This window comes from Carya illinoinensis, chromosome 6, assembly GCF_018687715.1.
Source record: "Carya illinoinensis cultivar Pawnee chromosome 6, C.illinoinensisPawnee_v1, whole genome shotgun sequence".
Taxonomy (NCBI): Eukaryota; Viridiplantae; Streptophyta; class Magnoliopsida; order Fagales; family Juglandaceae; genus Carya; species Carya illinoinensis.
Genome location: NC_056757.1, coordinates 33,875,488 through 33,898,934, shown reverse-complemented (window position 1 = coordinate 33,898,934; position 23,447 = coordinate 33,875,488). Strand labels below are relative to the sequence as shown.

At 34.5% G+C, this 23,447-nt stretch overlaps 3 protein-coding genes across 6 annotated transcripts; 1 reads left to right on the top strand and 2 right to left on the bottom strand.

Moving 5' to 3' along the window:
• Positions 1–1,032: 1,032 nt before the first annotated feature.
• Positions 1,033–4,925, bottom strand: LOC122312426. 3 transcript variants are annotated; one of them, XR_006243184.1, is made up of 8 exons: positions 4,473–4,924; positions 4,249–4,306; positions 4,030–4,110; positions 3,857–3,889; positions 3,480–3,719; positions 3,251–3,392; positions 1,526–2,503; positions 1,033–1,337 (listed from the first exon to the last, which is right to left on the bottom strand). XR_006243184.1 is itself a non-coding variant. In XM_043127028.1 (7 exons), exons 1-7 carry the CDS (start codon positions 4,655–4,657, stop codon positions 2,013–2,015), a joined length of 1,230 nt encoding a protein of 409 aa, XP_042982962.1. In that variant the 5' UTR covers positions 4,658–4,924; the 3' UTR covers positions 1,392–2,012. The 3 variants fall into 3 exon arrangements, 2 of the variants coding, with proteins under 2 accessions (XP_042982962.1, XP_042982963.1); XM_043127028.1 differs by lacking the exon at positions 1,033–1,337 and having other exon boundaries at positions 1,392–2,503; XM_043127029.1 differs by lacking the exons at positions 1,033–1,337; positions 3,480–3,719 and having other exon boundaries at positions 1,392–2,503; positions 4,473–4,925.
• Positions 4,926–17,736: 12,811 nt separating this feature from the next.
• LOC122313054 (cyclin-dependent kinase inhibitor 7) lies at positions 17,737–19,524 on the bottom strand. 2 transcript variants are annotated; one of them, XM_043127765.1, is made up of 4 exons: positions 18,961–19,524; positions 18,484–18,536; positions 18,178–18,360; positions 17,737–18,033 (listed from the first exon to the last, which is right to left on the bottom strand). In XM_043127765.1, exons 1-4 carry the CDS (start codon positions 19,237–19,239, stop codon positions 17,964–17,966), a joined length of 585 nt encoding a protein of 194 aa, XP_042983699.1. In that variant the 5' UTR covers positions 19,240–19,524; the 3' UTR covers positions 17,737–17,963. The 2 variants fall into 2 exon arrangements, with proteins under 2 accessions (XP_042983699.1, XP_042983698.1); XM_043127764.1 differs by having other exon boundaries at positions 18,925–19,518.
• Positions 19,525–21,617: 2,093 nt separating this feature from the next.
• LOC122313080 (probable carboxylesterase 7) lies at positions 21,618–22,713 on the top strand. Its single transcript, XM_043127807.1, has one exon. The coding sequence runs from the start codon at positions 21,618–21,620 to the stop codon at positions 22,626–22,628; it is 1,011 nt and encodes a 336-aa protein (XP_042983741.1). The 3' UTR covers positions 22,629–22,713.
• The last annotated feature ends 734 nt before the right edge of the window (positions 22,714–23,447 follow it).

The following is a 23,447-nucleotide window of genomic DNA, read 5'->3' as shown; positions in this document are numbered from 1 at the left end:
AAAGTGGAGATTAAAGATGAGTGAAGACGACGGAGGGAGAGAGTTAAAATGGGCTAGGAGCTATAGTTTTTTTTTTTTTTTAAATATACTAATTTTTAAGTATAAAACAATGTTGTTTTGAAGTTTTCCTTAAAACGGCTTGGTTTTATATTTAAGAATTAGTTTATATATATATTAATTGGGCTAAGTTAGGGTGGCCTGCCCTGCCCCCGCTACTTCAAATTCTGCGAGTAAGGCACCCCTCCCTGGCATGGTGCATGTGAGGTAGCTCGGGCCACCTAGTCGGGGTCAGGGTTGGGGTGAGGCGACGGGAGGTAGTGCCCCACCACCTAACCCTAAGGTCCTCTATTAAAATAATAAATTGTTCATATGAATTTTAAATTTATCCACAGTTTTTGAAAGGGTGCGGGGGATTTGCATATCTTAAGACTACAAATATTATTTTTCTATTGATTGATGTTAAAGATCCAACAATTGATCCTAAAATCCTAAGACTTTTGGATATTAATTTGGTTAAACATTTAGTCCTCAAGATTATAACATTGCACCATACTTCTGAATCTGCTGTCCACAACGGCCCACTATATCGATGGTGGTAACCCTTACACTTTTTTCGACTTCACACATTTATCAATATTCAATTAATTAACACTATTCTCATTCATAGTATCAAAATATTTTAACACAGCCTATATGTCTCTTATTTTGCGATTTGAACTTATAACATAGTCCTTACTCTAATATAAATTATTAAACACCTAATCATTAATTCAAAAATTCAAAAATTATTAAATATTAATTTAGTTAAACCTTTAACGCTCAAGCCAACTAGTCAGATCGGATTAGGCCTTCCAAGTTATTCTTTGGATTTGGCAGAGAGAATTAGAAAAAGACAAAAATAAACATATTTATAAGTTGGGAAATTAACAACCTTCATTTTATAAAATTAAGATAAATCTCATAATACTGTATAATAAACGACATTTAAGATTTATTTTATGGTATAAAACTTTATAATCAAGTCTGTAAAGGTATGTATGTATGTAATTCGTTTTATTAAACTTTTTGTGGAAGAAATATTTCTCAATTTTCGTGCGTGTATGTTGAAATAATGAACAACTCTCTAGATTTACACATGACCAGCTTAATGAGCTCTGATTGGAATTTGAAGGTCAAAGCTTCAGCTCCCCTGGGAATTGGAAGGTCTTTTGACGTGGAAATCTCGGAGCTCATGTAAATCAACACTAATTCCCATGGACGCATCCAATCATCCCTACAGCACAATTCATCTTCAACCTTCACAAATTCCAACCTTGGACGGACTTTCTCATGTCAAACTACAGGTAAGTAATAAAATATCATTATAATTATTAAGAACCATGGCCCACTTAAGATAAATGTCTAAATTTCTAACCTCTGTTTACAAAAATGGAGGCACAGAACTACATCTAACATTCCACTATACAATCTGAAGTATCGTCCTTTTACAGATTCAAAAAGGGAGCAAGAAAAAAAAGGACCTTACCACTAAATTTTCCTCTTATTTACATGGTACAGGTCTCCAGCCTCATGCTTGATCATTTGAAGCTCGTGCACCAAGTATTGATGCTTGAACGACAAGCGGAATATTTGAAGAGAATAACATACAGTCTGGCTCACTTCTGAATCTGCAAACATGGGAGCCCTCAGTAACCAAAGGAGCCTCACCTCTGAGTCATCAAAGCATACACCTAACTCTGTACTTGGGATCTTCTCCTCATTTTTCTGTAGACTTGCATAGCTTATCGAACAGGTGGGCAGGAGATCATATTCAAGCATACAACTCTCCATGTACCTATGATGTACATATGTTCTTATCCTCATTTGGCCGTGAACTTTGTGAATTGGCCTAAGTGCAGAAACTATTCCAGTTTTTCCCCAAGATGTCCAAAGGAACCCCACTTCACTACTACTATTCACAAGTGTCAAATTCATACAAACATATACCAGAGTTTCACATGATGTAGGAGATATTAAAGTCTTGACCGACGAATGCATTTAATTCCATGGAAAGGGGATGGTCTACAAACAGAAGCAAATGGCTGCCCGTTCAGAGAGCCACCAAATTTTATATCCCAACCTTCGACGTTCTTGGGAACACAAACATCAAAGAGGATTTGGCCAAGCACACTATGTGCATTGATGCTTGACGGGTTAGGCAAAGAAATTGATCTTTCTTTTTGTTCGTCTTGTAGAGATGGAGAATCTCTACCATAGTGATGTTCTGCTGAACTTGGCAAAAAGAAGTGGTCACTTGGCCCTAGTGCAACTCTTGTGAGGCTCTGGTTTGAGGTAACAGCTGCATTCTGGAGGTCACAGATTAGCTCAGATATCTCATCATGCATGCCTTCCATGCTAGTTCTTTCTCCCAGTAGTCGAATCTTTTGGGAATAAACCAAAGCTGCCTGGTCAAGCATACTGGACACAGCAGCCCTATACTGGATTGGATTATGCTTGTAATGACCTGAAACAATGTAAAGATCATGTTAAGTTCTATACAAGCCACAGAGATGTGAAACGCTTAAAAAGTCATTCTTTATTACAAATCCAATATATGAAAATCCTGATTTTTTAGCACATAGAGAGCACAAAAATAACCAGTAAACCTTTTTTTTTTTATAAGTAAAAAATAACCAGTAAACTTAATGATATCTGCTTTGGGTAGATTCCAACTTAAGGGTGATATGGGGAGTTAAATAGATAATTACTTTCATTTGTAAAACTTGTATGCACTTTCCGACATCCCACCATCTATTATGAATGAGAGGATTAGAATTTTATTGATTAAATGAGCTTTTGAGCTCAAGAAAAAATAAACAAGAAGAAGATTTGATGAACTTTTGAAGATTAGGACCATTAAATCTGAAATTCTAAAACATTTCATGTAAAAAATTTCTGCTGTTTCTTCAGAGTAAGAAGGTATATCCAAAAGGTCAAAACTAAATTCATCCTAATTTCTACCATGTACATTGCTTAGATTGCACCTGCCACCCACCCTTTTGATTCAAATATTTTTTGGGTATCAATCACCATGATACCAGCTACAAGGTGAAAGAGGGAAAATAATGCTGCTTATAAAGTTATGGTGCTTGGATTCAAGATCTTATAAGCAAACACAAATATTCACAAGCCATTGCGATGTCGGTTCCAATAATAATACTCAAAACTACACCATGAAGGTAATGAAAAAGAAAGAATTGTTGAGACGAACCCATGTGAGGGGAGCCATTCAATTTAACAAGCTTAACATCACCCCCAAGATCTTGTAAATGTTGAGCAAAATTGCAGATCATTTGGTAAGGTGCAAGGTCATCCTTTTCTGAGCAAATAATGAGAAAAGGAGCGCTAAAATTCTACAGAAAAGAGAAGGAAATTTTATATTAACTGATGAAAATGAAGAAAGGACAAGTTTATTGGCAAAAAGGTATGATAAAACTTACAACAGAGGAGTACAAAGCCTGCCAATACTCAACGCATTGGGATTCAAATCTAGTAAGATATAATGCATCCAAACCAGAAGTAATGCCCTTCGCCAACCAAGAAAAAATTTTCGATGATCCAGGCATTCTCCTAAGAGAGGGGTGTAGTGTGAATCGTGCACCCAAATCACTTGTAAGATCTACTGGACTAGAATCATAGATGTGGCCAGAAACGCAATTTCTGATCAACTGATACTCTCCCTTCAACGACCAAAACAGAAAAAAAGGAGAAACAAAAAGATTTTAAGGAATAAAGTTAATTTGATTTAGTCATTGTCCACACAAAACGCGATGTATATGCTCAGAGAATGATATCCACAGCAAAGAAACAATCCTACCGGATACCTCTCTCCACATGTTCCATCAATAACCTGTGGATGAAGGCACGTATATTACGACCGCGGAACTCAAAAGGTAATTTACAATTTAAGCTCGTATAATAAATGCTTGACTTACACTTGCATGAACCAACTTCCAAAATTTAATATCAATCATGTCAACTGAAATTTACCTGAAAAATCTTGTACATGCAAGCTTTAGGACTACCAGAAAGCGCTACAAATATTATAGGACATGGCCTAATCCTTAGCTCCTGCACACCCAAAACCAAAAAGGGAATTCGCCCCAAATCATAAATTTTGCATTAGATTTACGATCTACGATCTTTCGTTGAAATTTCAACTGAAATATGTAAATGCATCTGATTCGGTGAAAAATTAGTTAAACGGACCTCAACAAGCTCATTGATAACAAGAAATGCCAAAGACATGGCCTTCTCAGGATAAAATCTGCAAAAATATCAACCAGTAGGTAAAGAAGAGGCATTCTCATTCAAAATGAGCCAAACATACATCCTGAGATTACCAATTCAATAGAACTCCGAAGTAATGCAACAAGTATCCCAACACCAAATTACACCACAAAACAAAAAGGAGAAGGAAATGGAGAAGTTACGCGTTGAGAAAATCGGCATGACAGACGAGGCAATTCCATCCGAGGGATGCGTACAAATCGATGTAGCTCTTCAAGTGCCGCTCTTGAATCGAAGCCCAAGCGAAGATCACGGTGATTCCTCTAGACTCAGTTTCCTCCTTTCTTCCCCAATAGATATCACCCCCAACTCCACCACCACCCCCCATGGTAGTTTTCGAATATTAAAACAAAGAAAGAACACGAAAAAAAAAAAAAAAAAATCAAGGACGAAGTGGACAATGAAAAGGATTCCAGGTAAAAATTCAGCTGTGAAAATATTCAAGTACTGAGGGAATTAGGGTTTTGGGATGGATGGAGGTGGGGCTGGTTTGAGCCACTAGAGGCTGATTTGATGGTCGTGGTGGTCGTGAGTTGAGTTTGGCTGAATGGAATTCCGAAGGGGGGCCACGTCGGATCTTCCTCACCACGCCCCTTTTAGGATAAGGTCAGCAAGTCAGGACACTCTCAATAAATTCTTCATCTTATTCTTTAAAATATATTATTAAAATTTATTTTTTTATTTTATATATTAATTTTTATAATATATTATTTATCAATTTATCTATTTTTTATATTATTTAAATATTATAATTTTTAATATTTTTTTATTCATTTTAAATATATTCTCTAATTATTAATGATATTCTTATATCTCTTAATATTTATAATATTTTTTTATATACAATATCATATAATTATATCTTATTTTAAATTAATCCAATTTTATAAGCTAAATTAAAATATAAATTAATTCTAAACGATAAAAAAAAAAGATTATTTAATATAAATATTCTCAAAAGTATATACAACGGGTTCTTGCACGTCTACGAAAATATGCTTGCTTCTATATATGTAGACTGATTGGAGTAACTCAAGCCAACACAACAGCCCACATGGCAAGAAACATTCAGAAAAGCATGGGAACGTGAAATGAAAATATGAAACTTCATTTGAAAAATAGAAACTGAGGAGAAAGAAACTAATATAAAATGTTTAAAGTCATGAACAGTTTCCACTACAAGTAAATGAAGTATTGTAGTAAAATGTAAACTAAAGATAAAATAAAAGATCTATTGGACATCACTTTGGTACAAATTTCTTTATATTTTAAAGGCAATTGTATTTTACAATATCCATTGTGAGTGTTCTTCCTAATTCTTCCGAAAATAATTTGCATTTGTACAATGTTAGGGTCTATTTAAATATTTACTTAATGTAAATGAGTTTTTTTTATTCTTATTTTCTTTTTTTAACATTTTTAAATATCTTTAATCATTAAAAGAAATAATATATATATAAATTTACTAATAGTCACTTTCTTAATCATTGAAAATAACCTATAAATAAATAAAAATATACGAGTAGACACATTTGATGAGCATATTTGAGAGTTATACTGTCAATTTCCTTCGTATTTGATTGAGAAATGATATATATTGATGGAAGCTACTACATTTTTAACTTTTTATAAAAAAACTAAACTCATCTCAACTCATTTCATACATTTCAATCTAACAAGTTAAATACATCTCAAGTAAACCCACAAAATATTATTCTTCAAAACTTAACTAAGTAAACTCAACTCATCTTAACATCTAAATATAGCCGTATCTTGTATTTATTTTGAACAAAATAAATAAACCTCAAATCTATATGAAAAAATCATTTTTAATAATAGATTCCATCTTTTTTTAAAGTAAAATTTTACATAGAAGTCTTACATCACACATATCTAATTGATTAATGTGTGATTTATTATTTTTATACTTTTATTATAATACTTAAATATGTGTGTATTTAATTAAAATGATAAAAATAACAAATCAAATATTAATTAAATGGGTCTGTGTAATGTAAAGTTTCTTTGTCGCAATTTTCTTTTTTAAATAAAGTGTACGGGGCATGCACATCTTAGGATGATATCGAACTTGATAAAGTATACTGATTATTATTATTTTTCCTTAAAAGCATTTGTGTGTACGTTTATTTTCTAGTATTTTTATTTTTTTAAATATACACATAAATGCTTTTTAAAAATACAAAAAATATATATAGCACTATTCGGTACGATCCTCGGTGGATGTAACATCATCCATCTAACATTACTCAACTTGAAATCTGTATTACAAAAAGATTACTTTTTAATAATCAACCTCATTTTTTCTATAAAAAAAAATATGCGAAATTTGCGTAGATTATTTTCCCAAATCCTTTCAAGTTGGATAGGAATAATTAAGGCGTCGTAAAATAAATTTTATAAATGTAAATTTATAAAACAATATTAGATCTTATGATATATCGTTTTATCATAAAAGAGAATTTAATGTGTACCTATTATTTGTACCAATCAGGTTTTTTTTTTTTTAAGATTTGTATTTTTTTTTTATTTTAGTATTGTGTTTTTTATTCTTTTATACTTTTATAATACATAAAAAATGCTTTTTAAAAAAATTATATTGTCGGTACAATTTCTCGCTATGTTTTCTCGGTAGTCCTAACATTGTCCATATATTTATCATTAGTTCAAAATTTTTAATTTTTCATAAGATCGGTTTGTCATGTTAACACTTAACTCACATTAATATTATCATAAATAAGAAAATTTTAAAAATTGAGATTTTTTAATCTCACCTGTCAACAATGCAGAAGTATACTTTCCTTTCCCAACAATTTAAATTTTATATTTCCCCGTAGAAACTCCTATGCAAGCACAATTAATATCTGTCTCGTAAAGAAAGAAATTGGGTGAGAGACAGCAATATCGAAACTAATATCCTTTTTTACATCCAGTAGAGAGAACAACCATAAAAGGCTACAGATTTTCTCTCCAGCGTTTCGCTCTCAACCAAAACCCATCCCAAGATCTCATCTTCCCCGCCCAGAAGAGTGTGGAGTTTTGGTTACTCCCTCCTCCTCCTACTTTACTAGTTCAAAAATTGTGCAGCCACTTTCTTTTCAGTCTTTATTTTGTTTTCCGTTCATGGTAAGGAGAAGTGTTGATTTACTATTTTTTAAAACCCAACAACCGCCACGCGCCACACTGCAAGAGTCCCCAACTGTTGATCCTTCAGACAACCAAAGAATATTGTTCAATAGAGTGACACATGAGTCACATGCACAGATTAAAGTGAGCGTGAGATTCACGCGCCATCGCACTGAGAAGCACCTGTTGTCGTCACGAGCGGTATTTCTGAGGCCAACAACCTTGAATTCTTCAGATTTGACCGACTTCCATACTTATAGAGTGATGTGTATCCCCCAGTCGTCATAATCCCTAACCATTGTCTTTCGGCTATTCAACGGACCTTCTGTTTGTTATTTACCTATATTTTTATTTTTCTTAACCAATGATTATGGGAAAGAGGTAATGAAAGTTTAATGCAGCCAGTTTAGACTATCAAAATGCAGTACAAAATATTTTCACTACAACTTTTAGTTATAATAATATAATCCATTTATTGGATTCTATCAAAACTACTTTAAACGGCCTTCTCTTGTATGAAATGGGTAAGAGTCAAGTTATTGACCACTAATCGATTATTTTTTATTTATATATTGTATTTGCTTATTTTTAGTTGAATGTTAGAGCTTCCCATCCTATTAACTATTATATTCTATACCGTTAAATATATCTATAATATAATTTGTTGCCCAGATGACTAACACAAGAGGGGGGGTGAATTGAGTTGTATTAAAAAAAATAACAATTATAAATCAAATATATAATATAAAATATAAACAAAGTATGAAATAACAATAAATATAAAGAGTAAGGGTAAGAGAGAAGCAAACTCAGTATGTTAACGAGGTTCGGCCCCACTGCCTACGTCCTTGCCTCAAGCTACCCCTTGAGGATTTCCAAATTCACTATTCAACCTCATTCAGGTGGAGATAGAAACCTATTACACCTTTGAACAACACCGCTACAAAGGATCCGTGTAGAACACCCTCTACACTTGCAATCACCTTACACGTGGTGATTCAACTATTCCCCGTGTAGAATACTTTCTACACACACAAGGGTTATACACACCATTTTTCTGATACAAAAGCTGATAGTGGGTAGGTTATCAGAAAACACTCCTCAACGAGTGAAATAAGAACAATACAGCGCAAGCTATATCTCTCAAAATGAACAAGGATTAAGGCTCAATGTTTAGAGAAGAGAGAATGAAAGCTTTGAATGAATGTTGTATGCTCTTGGTGTTGTAAATGTGAAGCTCTCAAATGATCTATTTATAGGCATATGAGACTTCATATTCAAATTTAAAAAGATTCACATGTCAAAGACAACATCATTCACTTTTTCAAAAAATTCAAATAAAAGGTTCTTCTTTTTCAATTGTCAAAGACAACATCATTCACTTTTTCAAAGAATTCAAATAAAAGGTTCTTTTTTTTTTCAATTGTCAAAGACAACATCATTCACTTTTTCAAAGAATTCAAATAAAAGGTTCTTCTTTATCAATTGTCAAAGACAACATCATTCACTTTTTCAAAAAAATCAAACCTAATCTTTTACTTTTGGCATATGACAAAATGAGCACACTTTCATTTTCAAAAAATTCAAACCTAATCTTTTACTTTTTGTATAAGTCTAAAAAAGCATCAATCACTTTTGAAAATATTCAAATAAAACATGCACATGTGAAAGATGACAATCAATCATCTTTAATATTTTCAAAGTTCAACCCTTTAATCAAGGCATGCACATGCAAAAGATGACAATCAATCATCTTTCAAAATTTTCAAATTTAATTTTCAAAAATATTCATGCACATGTGGAAAATGTATTTTAATGCTTTATGATAAAATATTAATTTTGAGCATTAATCCTAATTTCGAATTTTGAAGAGATTTACAACATTACTCTATAATTTTAATGTGAACTTGTTCCCTTCTTGCTCATGCTTGTTTCCTTGATGTGCTTGACTCCATTGTGTAGACAACTTGAGCTTGAGACTTCTTTATTCTTTGAATTCATTTGTTATCATCAAAATCCATGTGTAGATTTATAATCACATGAAACTTGAAACCTTGAGTTCAACAATCTCCCCCTTTTTGATGATGACAAATATTTGATAGAACTTGAAACCTATATTAATACTTAAGCTCCCCCTGAAAATATGCGTTAGTTTTTCAAGCAAAAGTATAAATATAATTCCAAGCATATATAACAAGTTTAGCAATTTAAACAATGTTAATGTTCTAGTCTAACACTTCTCCCCCTTTTGGCATCATTAAAAAGGATCTGCAACAAGTAAATGGACTGAAGAAAACGATGCGTTTAATAGTCACTGTAGATAGTTGAAAAATGGAGCCGTCCGTGACCCGACAAGTGCTGCAAAGCCTCGAGGCCTAACTCTATGAGTTTAATACGGCTGAAGATTTAAACAATCGCCTGATGTTGTTGACAAACGGGATTGAAGGCTCCGAGTTTCTATAAAAAAATGATCATTTTCATCTACCGGATGCCAAAAAAATAATCACTTCTTGACCTGAGTTCTGTTTTTCCACAACGATAGAATGGCTGAGCAATTCTCTTCCACTAATGTTCCAGACTTGAATCAGGAACCCTTGACGCATCAATCATCAATCTTCTCTCCTGAGGCCGTCAATACCATGATAGGAGCAGTGAACCGTTTTTCTAGTAAGGCTGATTCTGAGATTATTGCAGAATCAAGAATGCTCAGTAATCAATATGCTGCCTCTGTTACGATCATGTCTCGAAGGTTAATGGCGAGGGTGAGTGAGATTGATCATCTTAACATGCAAATATCTGAGTTACGACAGAAGCTTGCTAATAAGGATAGTGAGAATAAAAGGCTAAAGCAAGAAAACCAAGAGTTGAAAAAATTTGCAGATTGGTATGCTCATGATCTGCAACCACGAATAGAAGAGCTGGAACGAGAAAGGGTTCAGATACAAGGTCAATATCGGCAGATAACAGCAGAGATTCATCGTTTACTAGAAAAATAGGGACAATCTACTGTTAATCTCGCTGGCTTAGTAAGAAAACTTTTGACAATGTGTGTCCAGCATATCTTGTATTTCTTTTGACTAAATAAGATTTGAAGATAAAATAGTTTGTCTTATTCTTTATGCTATCTCTATAAAATCAGTCCTGAAGTTCATCTAATCCGCATCAAGTTTTCATCTCATCTCTATAACTCATCTGCATTCCTTCAGCATTCTCGTTTTAAGCCTTCTATTCTTTTCTCAATGGCTCATTCTTCTAACATTTCTCTAGATCCATCCATGAGGCATTCTGCATCTCAACCTCCTGTTCTTTCTGCAGCTACCATTGGTGCCATGTTGCAGCAAGAAAATAATAATCTGACTAATAAGTCAGATTCTGATGCTATTTATGACTTGGTGAGTCTTGGGACTCGCTACTCTTCCTCTATTGTGGCTTTTTCTCAGCGGCTACAAGCCAAAAATCACGAAGTTGAAAAGCTCAAAGAACAAATTGTTGTACTTCAACAAATTGTTCAAGAGTCTCACACAAGGGAAGGAATCATTCGGCAGAAGAATAAACAGTTGAAATCTTTATTAGATTCTTCATTCCGCTTGCCGGTTCCCATGAATAAGAATGACATGATATTGTATGAAGAGAATGAGCGTCTCAAACATGAGGCTAAGAATCTCAAATTTATGTAAAAGTATTAAAAAAAAATCTATCTCTATTTTTATTAACTCTGGTCTATCTTTTAAGAGATATTCATAGCATGCATCATACCTATTTCTCTTCTGATCATACATAATCTATCTTCTGGTAAAGGTTTTGTGAAAATATCTGCTAACTGATCGTGTGTGTTTGTGAACTCTAACATTATATCACCTTTTTGCACATGATCTCGAAGAAAATGATACCTTATTTCAATATGCTTAGTTCTAGAATGTTGTATTGGGTTCTTTGAAAGATTTATAGCACTTGTATTATCACATTTGATTGGAATGTGATTATACATGAGTTTAAAATCTTCAAGTTGTTGCTTCATGTAGAGAACTTGAGCACAACAACTACCCGCAGCAACATATTCTGCCTCAGCAGTAGATAGTGCAACAGAATTTTGTTTTTTACTAAACCAGGAAACTAATGCATGACCTAAGAAATGGCATGCTCCACTAGTGCTTTTTCGATCTATTTTACAGCCAGCATAATCTGCATCTGTGTAGCTGATTAGATCGAAAGATGTGTGCTTAGGGTACCATAACCCTAGGTTAATTGTACCACTAAGATATCTAAGAATGCGCTTAACTGCAATTAAATGTGATTCTTTTGGAGATGATTGAAAACGTGCACATAAGCACACACTAAACATAATATCTGGTCTACTGGCTGTTAAATATAATAAGCTACCAATCATACCTCGATATATCTTCGAGTCAACTGGCTTACCGGATTCATCTTTATCAAGTTTAGTTGATGGGCTCATTGGTGTTCCAATTTCCTTAGCATTTTCCATCCCAAACTTCTTCAGTAATTCCTTAATATATTTTGATTGATTGATGAATGTCCCACTTTTTGCTTGCTTAATTTGCAATCCGAGAAAGAATGTAAGTTCACCCATCATGCTCATCTCAAATTCTTCCTGCATAGTACCTTGTGAAGGTTCTCCCAAAATTTGTTCCACTGGATGATCTTTCACAAATCTCCACTGTTTGGTTGCATCTTGTATTAAATTTTGATGATCTTTCCTGATGGCTCCATGTTGAACTTCCTCTATTGCTTTCTCTTTGTTGAGATTGAGACTTTCTGTGTTATTTATACCTTCTGTTTCTTCATCAATAGATTTCTTGGAGAGTGGAGAATTAGATTCATCAAATACTACATGCATAGATTCTTGTACAGTTAAAGTCTTTTTGTTGAATACTCTATAAGCTTTACTATTAGTAGAATACCCGAGAAAAATACCTTCATCAGATTTTGCATCAAACTTGCCTAAATTATCTCTGTCATTCAAAATAAAACATTTGCATCCAAATACATGAAAGTAACCAATGTTGGGCTTTTTCTCATTCTAAAGCTCATAGGGGGTTTTATCTAATTTAGACCTTAACATAACTTTATTTATAACATAACATGCAGTACTTACCGCTTCGGCCCAAAAATAACTAGGCAAGTTGTTCTCATTGAGCATTGTTCTTGCCATCTCTTGAAGAGATCTATTTTTCCTCTCTACTACCCCATTTTGTTGAAGAGTTCGAGGAGCAGAAAAATTATGAATAAAACCGTTTTCATCACAAAATGTTTCAATATTTTTATTAACAAACTCTTTTCCCCTATCACTTCGGATACTTGAAATAGTATAGCCCTTTTCATTTTGAATTCTCTTGCATAACTTGGTAAAGGCATTATGTGCCTCATCTTTATGAGCAAGAAAGATGACCCAAGTATATCTAGAGAAATCATCAACAATAACAAATGCATAATATTTTCCTCCTAGACTTGCAACTCTATTTGGTCTAAAAAGATCCATGTGTATCAGTTGCAATGGTCTAGTAGTGGAAATATGTTTCTTAGTTTTAAAAGAAGTTTTTGTTTGTTTACCAAATTGACATGCATCACAAATTTTGTCTTTAAGAAAATATGTTTTTGGTAAACCTCTCACAAGATCATTTTTTGAAAGTTTGGAAATAAGTTCCATGTTGGCATGACCTAATCTTCTATGCCATAACCAACTAGTTTCATTTTGAGCTGACAAGCAAATAGCATCTTGTGAGGTAATTTCTTCAAAATCAATTGTATAAACATTATTGTTTCTAAAAGCAATAAAACAAATATTACAATCATGATCATTCAAAATAATGCATTTATCCATTTTAAAAGTAACTGTAAATCCTTTATCACATAATTGACTTATGCTCAAAAGATTATGTTTTAAACCTTCAACAAGTAGAACATCTTCAATTATGAGAGAAGATTCATTACCAATTTTACCTATTCCCACGATCTTCCCTTTCGAGTTGTCTCCAAATGTCACGTGTCCTTCTTCTTTAGATCTAAGATCAAAGAACTTAGTCTTGTCTCCCGTCATATGTCTTGAACATCCACTATCTAAAAACCACTTATTTTTGCTTGTGGATGACTTCATGCATACCTATAAAAACAATTAAAATGATTTTTCTTGGTACCCAAGTTCTTTGGGTCCTTTATTTATTAGTATTAGAAGAAACAAGATTTTTAGGTACCCATATGGCCCTAATAGTCATTGTATGATTTCTTCTAATAGGACAAGTATGATAATTATGACCATTTCTATTACAAAAATTACAAATAGCATGTGACATATATGAAAAACTTGAATGATTATAATAATATCCTTTTTTGACAAAATTATTTTTATGAAAAGAATTTTGAATATTAGTCTTTGAGGTAGAATGATTATCAAAGAAATTTTTATAAGGTTTGTATTTTTGTTTTGGCATATATCCCAAACCTGCCTTGTCAAAAACACATCTTTGACTACCAAGAAGTTTTTCAAAATTTCTTTTTCCATTCGTAAAGTTTTCAACAATATTTTCTAAATCGGTTTTCTTCTTATTCAATTCAAGATTTTCATCTTTCAAAATGATACTTTCTTTTCTTAAAATTTCAATTTCGTTTGTTAAAGAAGAATTTTTCTTTTTCAAAGCAGTATACTTGATACCCAATTTTTCAAATTCCTCATAAATCTCTTCTAAAACATTTTGCAATTCTTCATATGAAGAATTTTCAATATTATCAAGATTTGTTACCTCAATGTCATCTTTAGCCATAAGACAAAGATTTGCTGATTCTTCATTGCTTGCTTCACTATCTGAGCTACTTAAATCATCATCCCATGTAGCTTTCATTGCTTTCTTGCCCTTGTTTCGATCTTTCTTTAGCAGAGGACAATCTGGCTTGATATGACCAGGTTTATTGCATTTATAACAAATTAAAGTGTCGTTTTTACCTGAATCTTTCTTGGAAAACTTTTTGAAAGATTTCCTCGGAGGAGTTCTATTTTTCTTCAAGAACCTCTGAATTCTTCTTGTTATCATCGCAACTTCTTCATCTTTATCGTCATTTTCCTCATCTTCATCACTTTCACTTTCATGAGGAACAGCTTTAAGTGCTAAGCTCTTCTTTGGCTTTCCTTCTTCTTCTCCTCTTTTCAATGTGTACTCATGGGTGATAAGTGACCCGATGAGTTCATTGACTTCGAGCTTCTTGAGGTCTCTAGCTTCAAGAATCGCTGTAACTTTTGATTCCCAACGTTTTGGTAAAGAGTTGAGAATTTTTCTTACTATCTCCACCTTGGAATAAACTTTGCCAAGAGCTGTCAAGCTGTTTATGATGTTAGTAAAACGAGTGTGCATACTAGAAATAGATTCATCATCATTCATCTTAAACATTTCATATTCATGAGTAAGAATATAAATTTTTGATTCCTTGACTTGCGAAGTTCCTTCATAAGTTACTTCCAAGTTATCCCAAATTTCCTTTGCCGTAGCGCAATTCATTATTCTATTAAACTCATTTCCATTAAGAGCATTATATAATAAATTCATAGCAGTTAAATTTAAAGTATAAAGTCTATCGTCTTCACGATCAAACTCTTCTTCTTCCTTTTTGACCTTTACTCCACCAACCACTTTTGTTGGAATATAAGGTCCATTTACAATACATTTTCATATTTCTCTACCTTGAGCTTGAAGAAATATTCTCATTCTAACTTTCCAGAATGAGTAATTATCTCCACAAAAGAGTGGAGGCCGACTACTAGATTGACCTTCACCAAATGAAGCTGCAATGTTAGCCATAAGATCTTAACTCAAAAGATAGTTAATCTTATAATAGAGCTCTTAGCTCTGATACCAATTGTTGCCCAGATGACTAACACAAGAGGGGGGGTGAATTGAGTTGTATTAAAAAAAATAACAATTATAAATCAAATATATAATATAAAATATAAACAAAGTATGAAATAACAATAAATATAAAGAGTAAGGGTAAGAGAGAAGCAAACTCAGTATGTTAACGAGGTTCGGCCCCACTGCCTACGTCCTCGCCTCAAGCTACCCCTTGAGGATTCCCAAATTCACTATTCAACCTCCTTCAGGTGGAGATAGAAACCTATTACACCTTTGAACAACACCGCTACAAAGGATCCGTGTAGAACACCCTCTACACTTGCAATCACCTTACACGTGGTGATTCAACTATTCCCCGTGTAGAATACTTTCTACACACACAAGGGTTATACACACCATTTTTCTGATACAAAAGCTGATAGTGGGTAGGTTATCAGAAAACACTCCTCAACGAGTGAAATAAGAACAATACAGCGCAAGCTATATCTCTCAAAATGAACAAGGATTAAGGCTCAATGTTTAGAGAAGAGAGAATGAAAGCTTTGAATGAATGTTGTATGCTCTTGGTGTTGTAAATGTGAAGCTCTCAAATGATCTATTTATAGGCATATGAGACTTCATATTCAAATTTAAAAAGATTCACATGTCAAAGACAACATCATTCACTTTTTCAAAAAATTCAAATAAAAGGTTCTTCTTTTTCAATTGTCAAATACAACATCATTCACTTTTTCAAAGAATTCAAATAAAAGGTTCTTTTTTTTTTTCAATTGTCAAAGACAACATCATTCACTTTTTCAAAGAATTCAAATAAAAGGTTCTTCTTTATCAATTGTCAAAGACAACATCATTCACTTTTTCAAAAAAATCAAACCTAATCTTTTACTTTTGGCATATGACAAAATGAGCACACTTTCATTTTCAAAAAATTCAAACCTAATCTTTTACTTTTTGTATAAGTCTAAAAAAGCATCAATCACTTTTGAAAATATTCAAATAAAACATGCACATGTGAAAGATGACAATCAATCATCTTTAATATTTTCAAAGTTCAACCCTTTAATCAAGGCATGCACATGCAAAAGATGACAATCAATCATCTTTCAAAATTTTCAAATTTAATTTTCAAAAATATTCATGCACATGTGAAAAATGTATTTTAATGCTTTATGATAAAATATTAATTTTGAGCATTAATCCTAATTTCGAATTTTGAAGAGATTTACAACATTACTCTATAATTTTAATGTGAACTTGTTCCCTTCTTGCTCATGCTTGTTTCCTTGATGTGCTTGACTCCATTGTGTAGACAACTTGAGCTTGAGACTTCTTTATTCTTTGAATTCATTTGTTATCATCAAAATCCATGTGTAGATTTATAATCACATGAAACTTGAAACTTTGAGTTCAACATAATTGTTTAGAGAGAGAGAGAGGGGGGGGGGGGGGGGGGGAGGGGGAACCAATATCCTTTGGTTAATAAACAGCAACATTCTATTCCCTAAGTATATGTCTATCTATCGCTCTCACCTCTCTATCTCCGTGCAATTAAAATAAGGGGCGTCAGATCCAAAGCAAGCGAAGTACAGGAGACCAACAGACCACAACTCCACCACTGCACTTGCTGGCCACCCCTTTTTCATGTATTTTCTCTCTCTTTTTTCCCAAATTTCCCTGATGTATCTATCTATGAAGCTTTTTCGCCTTTGTAAAATTTATATTTTGTGTACTTTGAAGGTTAGAAACTAGAAGCTGAATATGGAAAACCCCTCCCACATGGGATAAGACTGCTTGCTCTGCCCCATTTGGAACTCCCTCCCCCAACGCGGCAACGCCCTTTCATTTTGGTTGTAATGCTTGAAACTTCAATAGTAGGGTGCATGCAGTGTCGGCATTATTTGCAGACTCAACAAATCGATAGCTCTATGCACATCTTGTTTTATTTGAAGCCCAAATATTAGTACTACACGCGTACTCCACAGTGGCCGGGTCCCATCTATCGTCCTCAACCCATTGAGAGAGAATATTCCAAAAATAGACTCAATTTTTCTCACACCAAACCGTAAAAAAATTAAAAATAATGCCATTCTTCCTCTTATCCTTAATTAATTCAATCAAAGGCAAAGAATATTTCTCTAAATAAAAAAAAAAAAGTAGCTAAAACAAATTTTAATGTGAAGAAAAACAGCCACAACAAATGCCAAGACGAAAAACGTGAACTTTCCCCATCCCAATTATGCATCATTCATCAATGACACTCTTTCAAAAACAGAAGACAAAATTTAAAATAAAAAATGGATGAATGTTACCGTACGGTATCGGTGAAACTCAGAGAAAGTGGAAAGTTTTTTTTTTTTTTTTTTAATATTTGTTTTTGAAATTATGCTTCATTACGAAAGGGATGTTTGCAGAAACTGATTGTTTTAGAAGCTGTAGTACAAAGGAAGGCAGAGCTTCGTTTCTTCTTACATAGTAATAGTACTACTCCTAGTAGGTAGATGACAGAATGCTGTACAATAAACCAAAAAACCGCCTTCTAGTTCTACCTCCTCAGCCCAAATCAGATAAATGAAGTTGCATGCAACCCTTCTATGCTACCCAGTGTCCGTTTAGCTCACCTTCCTCCTTTTTTCATGGCTTCAAACGAACCCACTGGTACCGACCCTCCAAGGGCACATCCTTCACAATGTCATAGTTGTACCTGCAAGAAAAGAAAAAGTGGGGAAAGTTGTTAGTTAGTTAGGGTTCGATTCTCCCTCTGCTAAAATGCGCTTCTAGTGTGCAACCGCATATTCCGTGCGCACTCTCACTTCTCGCAGTCGCACACAGAAGAGAAACCACTCACTTCTCCGCGAACCGCTTTTGCTCGTACTTGTCGGCCGTTGCAAAGAACTCCTCGATCTCCTCCTTCGGTGGAGTCTTTGCCACCCGGATGCTCGGCCGATTATTCTCTGCCGAAGGCTTCCTAGCCAGCGAGTCCATTTCGTCCGAGTCTCCGCAGAGGTCGCTCGACGGCGTCGTCTCTCGGCTGAATAGAACAATATTATTGAAAGAAACGAACCGTCACAAAAGATTTCGTTCAAATTCGAACAATTTATGTGCGTGAGAGAGAGAGAGAGAGAGAGAGAGAGAGAGAGTAATTAAAATAAACCTGAATTTGTCGTTGATGTACGTTGAGTGTACGGTTTCGGAACTGATCTTCGCCTGCAAATTGCACATTCAAGAAGCATGAGTAAATATATAATACAAATATATAACCAATTAATACAAGAAATTAAAGTCGGGGAACCGAAAAACGAAACGAAAGCCGGTGAAATTTCGTTTGGTTGCTGAGAGGAAAAGAAAAAAGAATGTAAACAAGAAATTCAGCTCAAGTAAGCCTAAATATAACGTTTCCATTGTTTGTGTGGAGCTTTTCAAATTTCTTGGGACAGCGAAAGCAACAAAAAACAAGAGAGCTCAAAACTTTGTTTTCACGACTTTTCACCGCTTTCTCATCAACCTCACGGGAACTAGCCGAGAAAGTGGAAACCAAATTGGCCTACGTCATGACCGCGTGCACCAAATTGAGAAATTCAAATTTGAAATTCACCTCCAGATCCATGAGTCTCAAGTTGTCTCTCACTACCTCGCTTGACTCATTGCTAGAGCAACAAGACGCAGTGAGCTGGTCCTCACAAAAGCTCGAGCGTAAAACACCGGCGTTGGCCGCTCTGGTGTCTGCCGAATTAGCTTGAGCAGCCGCATTCTCCGGCAAGTCCACGAAGGAACGAGCTGGGTACTTCTCGAGCTCAACATTCTCGTCAGGCAAACTAACGATTCTCCTCCTCTTCGACGCAGCCGTGGCGCCGGTGCTTGAGCCCTCCAATGGTGCATTTCGCTTGCAATTCCTCGTACAGTCCCCCATTTCTCTCACTCTCCTTCACTACAACTGTTCTTTTTCCTTACTCTGCTGTAAATGTTTTCCTTTGGCTTTGAAGGGAAAGAGAATGCGTGTGTGTGTGTGAAGGTGGGAGATCCGAGAGGAGGGATGGCGATTGAATTAGACGGACGGTTGAGATTCGATGCAAAAAGTGAGGTTTTGCGGTTTGTTAATCTGTTCCTGTAAAATTTCTTATAAGAAAATAGGAATCTGTTACTGTATCTTCGGGTGGGGGTGTGGTCCAGAGTCTGACTCCGTAAACGGTGACAAGACGGCGCGAATAGTAGTGCTCCTGTCACCGACCGATCTGGGCAGTTAAGGGATCCCATGAATTCATACCCTATGGCTATTTATGGGAATACATATATTATTATTATTATTAAGTCGGCGTACTGTCTAGTTATAATTTTTTTTTTACATTTTTAATAGATTTAAATATGTTTAAAAAAAAATAAATAAATAAATCAATATACTTAAAATTATTTTTTTAATTATTAAGTAAAAAAATAAAAAAAATTTCCCAAGCGGTACCGCTTGCTCAATAGCATTTTCCTTATTATTATAACATTATTTCAGATCTTATTAAAAATAAAAATAGTTTTGTAAATAATTTTGCCATCTTTTTTATTACCAAATAAATACGTGTGAATATTCTTAATTGAGAAAATTTATTTATAAGTCTTATTTTTTACACACTTAACATATTATTGAAGTAGAAGTTTTTTACATCAATTATACTTAAATTAATTGATATTTAAAAAAAAAATTATGTGAATCTCACTATAAGTGATGTGTTAATATACGATTTATGTATAACAAACCTCTTTTTAACTTGATAAATATATTACAGTATATATGTTTTTATCATATATTTTGTATATCATGTACAACACCATTCAAATGAAAAAAATATAGTGATAAAAATATTAAGTACTAATATACTGATTATATCTCAATGATAAAATTTCCAGAATTGAAACCAAGCATTGTATTAAGTTTTGCCTGTATGAGTCGTGCATCTTTTGTACCACGGTGGAATACATGACTCACGTTTCAGCAGACGTGCCGTAGCCCGTAGCCCGTACCCCTTGATTATAGACTTCACTTGACAACATGAATGCCAAGAACCGTTCCAACTGCCTAAAATATGTCGTCACATGCCAAGCCCAAAGGGCTATTTTGTTAACTGAACAAGATGGGCTATTTTGTGGGGCGGAGGCCTAGCCCAGAAATGCGGAGCACTAGGAGCCTTCTTCTGTTCTACGGGCCTCAAAAGTATAGGCCTCTCTGGATCGAGTTCAACACATTGCTTAAGCTTTACCACAGTTTCCATTCTCTGTATCTACTCAACAAGCATGTAGCTAGGACCAAGGATGTTAATTTTCATCTCAAATTTTACCATTTCCGCATTTTTAAGTAGTTTTATAAGTCAATCGCACTCAAACGAAATCTAATTAAAGTGCTATAGATCCGCTAACATGATTGAAAAGATCAAATTTAAAATAAGAAAAATACTAAATACAATTAAGAAAAACTTATAAAAAAATTTACTCATTTACATGTTAGTTATTGATATGCTGAAAATTTTAAAATTTAAATTAAAAAATTATGTAACAAAATGAGTATTGTAAGTAATTATAAATAAAAGTGTAAATACATCTAGCCCTACTCTTGAAACAAAGAACAATATTTCTCATTTTTAGTACTGCAATCCAAAGACAGTAGATCCAAAGAAAAAGCTGAGTGCACTCAGCTTCTGATAAGTTTAACTTCGTGTCCTACTTGTTAGATAAGAACAATTAAACAAGTTCTACCTATCTCACTAATGAGTACTTTTGTCAAAAAGAAACGTTTCAATCAGAAAAAGCGAAGCATCGACTAAAAAACAATCTTATATAGTTTTGGAAGTATGCAGGCAGGCAGGACTCCGCGTGAAAAACAACGATACACCTAAAAAACGTTTAATCCCATCTCAACGAATAAAAAATCCTTTACAGTACTACAGAGATCGATTTCAGCTTCCTGAGGAGATTAGAGGTATGTTACACTGTTACTCCTAGATAAGGACAGCATGTAAAAGGAATTCCTCCATTATTAAAATTTATGCAAGGTAATCGCATTGCCGTCAACCAATGTGGACACGAATTCATCCATCCCATACGATCATATCATCTTTCATTCAAAAGGTCACTAGAAAGTTGAAAAGTTGCCACAAATCACATGGTTTTTCTTCGAGCATATTTTAATTGCTTATCTAGTACCTAAAAAACGTCATTAATATCCTCTTAATCCCTCGTATCATAGACGAGCAGTTGTGATTCACGTGCAAAAGACTCGGCAAACCAAGCGTACACGATTTATTCATGGGTAACCCTCCTATAATAAGACTACTAAATTATGCACTCTTCCTTACAGCTTCGACAATGGATTCCGTGAGAAGTAGTACTTCTGAAGTTGCACACGAATTCCTCCCATATTTCCGCGCATACAAAGATGGTCGAGTAGAGAGGTACTTCGGTACTACCGATATAGTCCCTCCATCACTCAATTCCCACAATGGAATTTCCACCAAAGATGTTCAAATTTTTCAAGTTGAAGGCCTCACAGCGCGCGTTTACATGCCAAGCACCATCAGCCAAGGCCAGAAGCTTCCAGTTATGGTGTATTATCATGGCGGAGGCTTCTTCATGGGCTCACCATTCTGCGCAACGTATCACAACCACGTTGCCTCGCTCGTCGCCGAGGCATGCATCGTTGCGGTATCTGTTGATTACAGATTGGCCCCAGAACACCCGGTGCCGGTTGGTTATGAAGACTCTTGGGTTGCACTTCAGTGGGTGATTTCCCATTTTAATGGTGATGGCCCTGAAGCTTGGCTGAGAGAATATGCAGATTTTCAGAGAGTATTTCTGGTTGGGGACAGCATAGGTGGCAATATTGTGCACAACATGGCTGCGCGGGCTGGGGTTGAAGGTTTGGCCGCAGGTGTAAGAATTGCAGGAGCTTGTCTGGTTCAGCCCTATTTCGCAATGAAAGAAAGCGCCGGTACTGGCGTGGAGGACAGATCCTGGCTTTTTTCGTGTCCAACAACAAGCGGATTCGATGATCCGAGGGTGAACCCGGCCGAGGATTCGAGGGTGTCGAGGCTAGGATGCTCTAAGGTGCTAATTTTTCTTGCGGAGAACGACGATATCAGAGAGAGGGGTTTGCTCTATTATGAGACGTTGAAGAAGAGTGGGTGGGAAGGTGAGATAGAGATAGTAGAGACAGAAGGAGAGAAGCACGTGTTTCATTTGTTCAATCCAAATTGCGAGAAAGCTCTTGCCTTGCTGAAGAGGTTGGCTTCTTTCATAAACCAGGACAAGGCTACTTAACCAACCATGCATGTATTACTTCCGAATTCCGAATCAATTAATGTTCTATTTGATGTATCAATAAATGGATTTACATGCATATCAATTTTGTGATCTCTTATGACAACTTCCCCTTTTTGGGTTGAGAACTTGAGATGTCGAGAATCAAGGTCTAATGCAATAGCTTGGTCGCTGATAAGAGAGAGAGAAACAAGAAAAGGAAAAGAGGATTACCATTGGCACATCTGAAATGTACGTATTGTTCGTATTGCGTCTGTTAGGGGTAGGTAGCGGAGCCCGCACCCCAGTATCCCGCCCCCCATTTAGTCCTCCTAGCAGGGGCGGGGGGTGGGGAGGGCTCAATCCCGCCCCGCATTTCCTCCGCCTCCTATATATATTTTATATATATATAAACTTAAATATTTATATATATACAAAAACATAAATATATATTTATATATATAAATATATCTTTATATTTTACAATTTGTGTATATATAAATATATATTATAATTTATTATACTTGTTTACAAAGTATGTATTAACAAATTTTAAAACTATATAGTTTAAAACTACTACACTATAACTTACATAAAATATGCACTAGAAAATTTAAAAACTACATAATTTTCAAATTATAGTCATATTTACAAAATTTAAATTTACAATTTGGATCTAAAAATATATTTTTTTTTATCATTTTTAGATATAGAAATGATTTTTAAATATAATAAAATATAATTCATATTTAAAGTAAAAATGAAGCGAAGCGGGATGGGTACCTTCCCTGGGATGCGAGGGCAGGGGATTGATGGGAAAACTCCACACTCCACCCCCAC